We start from the raw sequence: 3,874 nt of genomic DNA, 5'->3' as shown, positions 1-3,874 counted from the left end.
GTGTCCTAAATTATAATAATTTATTTATCTTATCATTTTATTTTATTTTTCAAATTACGATTCCGCCAATATTCTACCAGAACTTATTTTATCTTTAGTGGAAGTTGAAATGCTTTCAATTTGGATGGGTAATTTGACTCATGAATAGGATAGAATTTTTCACATAAGATCCTATGCAAATCACCCCCAAAGCACCAATTAGCGGTCAACTTATGAAATACACAAGAATTTTCCTGTATATTGACCCTGGAAAATTAATCATTTAAAATCCAAAACGCAAATAAAAATCAGCAGCAAAGTCGTTGATTAGATTATTCAATATTCAAAATAAATACTCAAAAAAATAATACCATTTACTAGCATTGAACGTTCAAAAGCATTTAGCACATCGATCGAAACGTCACCATCGTCGGTACGAGGAAGAATCATCTAATTTTAGAACACGTACGCCATATTGTCAAGAGATTTCGCGTCTCAGAAAACTTTCTTTCCCGACCGAAATTTTCAATTTAGTTTTCGTGTAAATTTTTAGTTTAATAACAAACATTAATAAAATATGAGTACCAAAGTATTGTTTGCGTGTTCAAAGTGCTTTTCAAGGCACCCATTTGAAGAGTTATCGGCAGGTCAACAACTCTGCAAGGTGACAATGAAATCAAACGCGTAGTGGATTGAATTTTGCGAATCTGCCAACGACGACGCAAATTGTCTGCGACCAGTGCACGTTGTTGGAAAACTGTTTACTTAGCATTGTGCTCGATTTAGTTGAATGAGTGATTGGAAATTCGCTAGATTTTCCGCGGAAGGTTGATTACTGGAAAATGGCCTTCAGTGTGAATTGACAGATATTTCCGGCCGTGACTCAATTTGCCTCGTCCGAGACGGAATTTTTTTAAAAAATGGATCCTTTGTGGTCAGTGAGTTGGTTTTAATCCGGCCTTTGTTTCGTTTTTGTAGGACTGTCGCGGAGCACCTCAATCGTTGGCCAAGTGTAATTACTGCAGGTCGGAGTTCCAACAGTCCAGGTAAGTGTCTCTTCCCGCCTTTCGCCTCGTTATTTTGAACGCTTACGATTTCTGTTTCTTCCAAAGTAAATCCGGCACGTCGAGTGTATGCAGCAAGTGCGAGCAGAATGTCAAGCAATACGGGAAACCCAGCGCCTGCGAGTGCTGCAGCATCATTGCGGCCTTTATCGGGTCGAAATGCCAAAGGTGAGTTGCTCCTCAAACTCCTCATTTCCGTAGATGTAGTTCTGCCTCTTTTGGTCGGGAAAGAAAAGGAAAAAGAATGTTTTTGAAGAAATTCCAACAAATCTCGGGGAAACAGGCCACGGCTATGGGACGAGATGCAATTACCAACAATGCAAAAACGCTCACTCCAATTTTGTAGCGATTTCTTTTTTCTTTTTTTCGCCCCCGAAAGCGGAAGAAGTGGACAAGCTCCGCAGGCATTTGGCTTCCAATTGCCAAACTTGCACACAAGTTTTTCTATGCAAAGACCACGCTTATGAACGCAACATTTTTTCTCCTCCTCGCTGAAATAGGTGTGCGAATTCCGAGTTAAAGTACGGCCCGCCAGTACAATGCGATCAGTGTAAACAGCGAAGCGCCTTCGACAGGCATGACGAGAGTAAAAAGGTGTGTTGAGTTGGTATCGACTTAACGGTTAGATTGGGAGGATGAGGCCGAGAAGGCCGTGGCAACAATTGAATAGGAAATCCCTTGGCTCAGACACGGATGCAGCTTTTAACGTTAGAATATAGGAATTGAATATTATGTACAAGAAAATTTTTAACAGAATGCCCATGTTGGTGCTAATTTGTTAAAAACTCAGATGTTTGTAAACTACCGCCTTGTGGGTACTTTGTACATTCAAGTCGCATTGTATTTGTTAAAAGACTAAGATAAAAACTGTATCCGCACACTCGATGCGTACACGGCTCGCCGTCTTGATCGATTTGCCTATCATTTCTTTCGTACGTTGCGTAGTGCTGAAGGAATGTTGAGTTCATAAGCGAAACTTTGCATAATTTAGTCTTATTTTAGAATAAGGTAATTTGTTTGCGTTTTTATCACGGTTTAATCTGTTTTACAGATCGATGGGAAGCTGCTTTGCTATCTTTGCACATCGTCTTATAAGCGCGCCTTACTCAAGGCCCGTCAGGTGAAAGAGGAAGCGCGTATGTCCAAGAAGAGAGCACATCCTAGCGAGAAGGTATCTTCTAAAGAATCGGGTGGGTCAGCCCCGAAGAAGTCATCATCGCAACGTTCTGAATTAAGCAGCAAACAACAGTCGTCCTCATCAGACGTGCCCGAGAAAATTTCACGACAGACGGCGAGCAATAATGGTGGACTGGCCGGCCTTGGTGGAATTACGGCAGCGGCAGTTGTTACAATAGATCCAAACAGCTCTGATCACGTAGTGGCGATGACAGACCTGAGGGAGCAGATCGCCAGTTTACAGAAAAAGCTGGCAATGAAGGACAAAGAGCTGTTGGAGAAAGACAAACTGGTGAGTCGTCAAATTAACGCAAATAAATCTCAAAAAATTCCTAACATATCCACCATGACTGCTTGCAACAGATCACGGAGTTGAAAGGACGGAATTTCGACAACGCCAACGACATGCGCAACAAACTTAGGGAGACCGAGAGAATCTACGACATGAAAGTTGACCTGTTGAACAAGAAGGTGGCGTCACTGTTGAAAGAAGTCGCATCGCTGAAAAAGGGACAGAAGAAGAACGGAACGACGGGCTCCAATGCAGTAGTAAGTGCGATCAGCTCAATCGACCAAAAGGAATCATCCAAGGATAGTGGCGGATCAGCAACGAATAGTCCGGTCACGAATTAGATACAATAACTTCTACATTTCTATTGATGTAACTCTATTTTTATAAGTTCTGTTTTATTTAAATATTCTCTTTAACGTTAAGGACACAAGACACGGGAAGAGACGATTGTCTCTGCGGAGAAAAGTTGGGGCGACTGGCGACTGCCTTTCGTGATTGTTCTTTGACCTTCACGCTCAAGGCATCGCCATATTCGCTTGCAGAAAATTCCAAAAAAAGTAAAATACATTCTTTCTTGATTACGCAATTTAGTTTTATTTGTTGTGAATGCTGAACGCAAATACCTGGAGTCTTGATACCAGGTAGAATAGGATATTTAGTTTACTTAGCTGAAATTGTAAAACTGTAACGATCCATTCAATGATGTAAAGCTTATTTTTCGCTAATTCTAGTTCTTTTGTTTTATTTATTATGAGATAAGTTGCCTCACAGAGAACGAATCGTAGCTTTCAATTTCCATTGAGCGCGCACTTTGGTTAAGTTTGGTTTAAGAACAAATTAATATTTTTATGGCAAGGAAATTATTGATTATAATTAGTGTAAACAATTACCTCTGAAACTTCTGAAATGATTGAAGGCGTTGGTTGCTTCGGAAATAGTTTCAAATTTAAATTGTACAAAACGGAGAGGAAAGTGTTGATAAAAGTAAAAATACTAAGTTGATGATCATGTTTGTATCTTTGGTTACTTTTTAATGCAGAATGATGAAATATTGTAATTATATTATTGTGATTTGAACTATTGATTTACTGTCAAATATAAGGATATTTTTAATGAACACTGCTTTGTTAATTTATTCACACTACGCCGGATTAATGACCTCGGCCGAGACTCCCGTGCACCGAATGAACATACTCCGTTATTTCAGAAAATCTATAGGACAGTTCGTCCCCAGTAGTCATAATGGATCGCGTCATTCGTTGACTAATTTGTGAAGAAAGAATCGTCTATTCAGTGGATCAATCTAGTTTTCGATTTGTAGAATACTCTTACGTCGTTGAATACTAAATACAACTTCTGGCTC

General features: G+C 39.8%; 1 protein-coding gene across 1 annotated transcript; it reads left to right on the top strand.

Annotated features, from left to right (window-relative positions):
- Positions 1–429: 429 nt before the first annotated feature.
- LOC119649116 (protein FAM76A) lies at positions 430–3,628 on the top strand. Its single transcript, XM_038051117.1, has 6 exons — positions 430–643; positions 958–1,025; positions 1,092–1,211; positions 1,544–1,637; positions 2,095–2,511; positions 2,583–3,628. Exons 1-6 carry the CDS (start codon positions 557–559, stop codon positions 2,850–2,852), a joined length of 1,056 nt encoding a protein of 351 aa, XP_037907045.1. The 5' UTR covers positions 430–556; the 3' UTR covers positions 2,853–3,628.
- The last annotated feature ends 246 nt before the right edge of the window (positions 3,629–3,874 follow it).

This window comes from Hermetia illucens, chromosome 2 (genome assembly GCF_905115235.1).
Source record: "Hermetia illucens chromosome 2, iHerIll2.2.curated.20191125, whole genome shotgun sequence".
NCBI classification, from domain to species: domain Eukaryota; kingdom Metazoa; phylum Arthropoda; class Insecta; order Diptera; family Stratiomyidae; genus Hermetia; species Hermetia illucens.
This window is presented reverse-complemented; position numbering and strand designations above follow the sequence as displayed.

Bases quoted from the DNA above. Each gene is read 5' to 3' on its own strand.
- LOC119649116 (XM_038051117.1), top strand. From the start codon at position 557: ATGAGTACCAAAGTATTGTTTGCGTGTTCAAAGTGCTTTTCAAGGCAC. The intron at 1,212-1,543 runs GTGAGTTGCTCC...TCGCTGAAATAG, and splicing joins ATCGGGTCGAAATGCCAAAG to GTGTGCGAATTCCGAGTTAA. The intron at 1,638-2,094 runs GTGTGTTGAGTT...TCTGTTTTACAG, and splicing joins GGCATGACGAGAGTAAAAAG to ATCGATGGGAAGCTGCTTTG.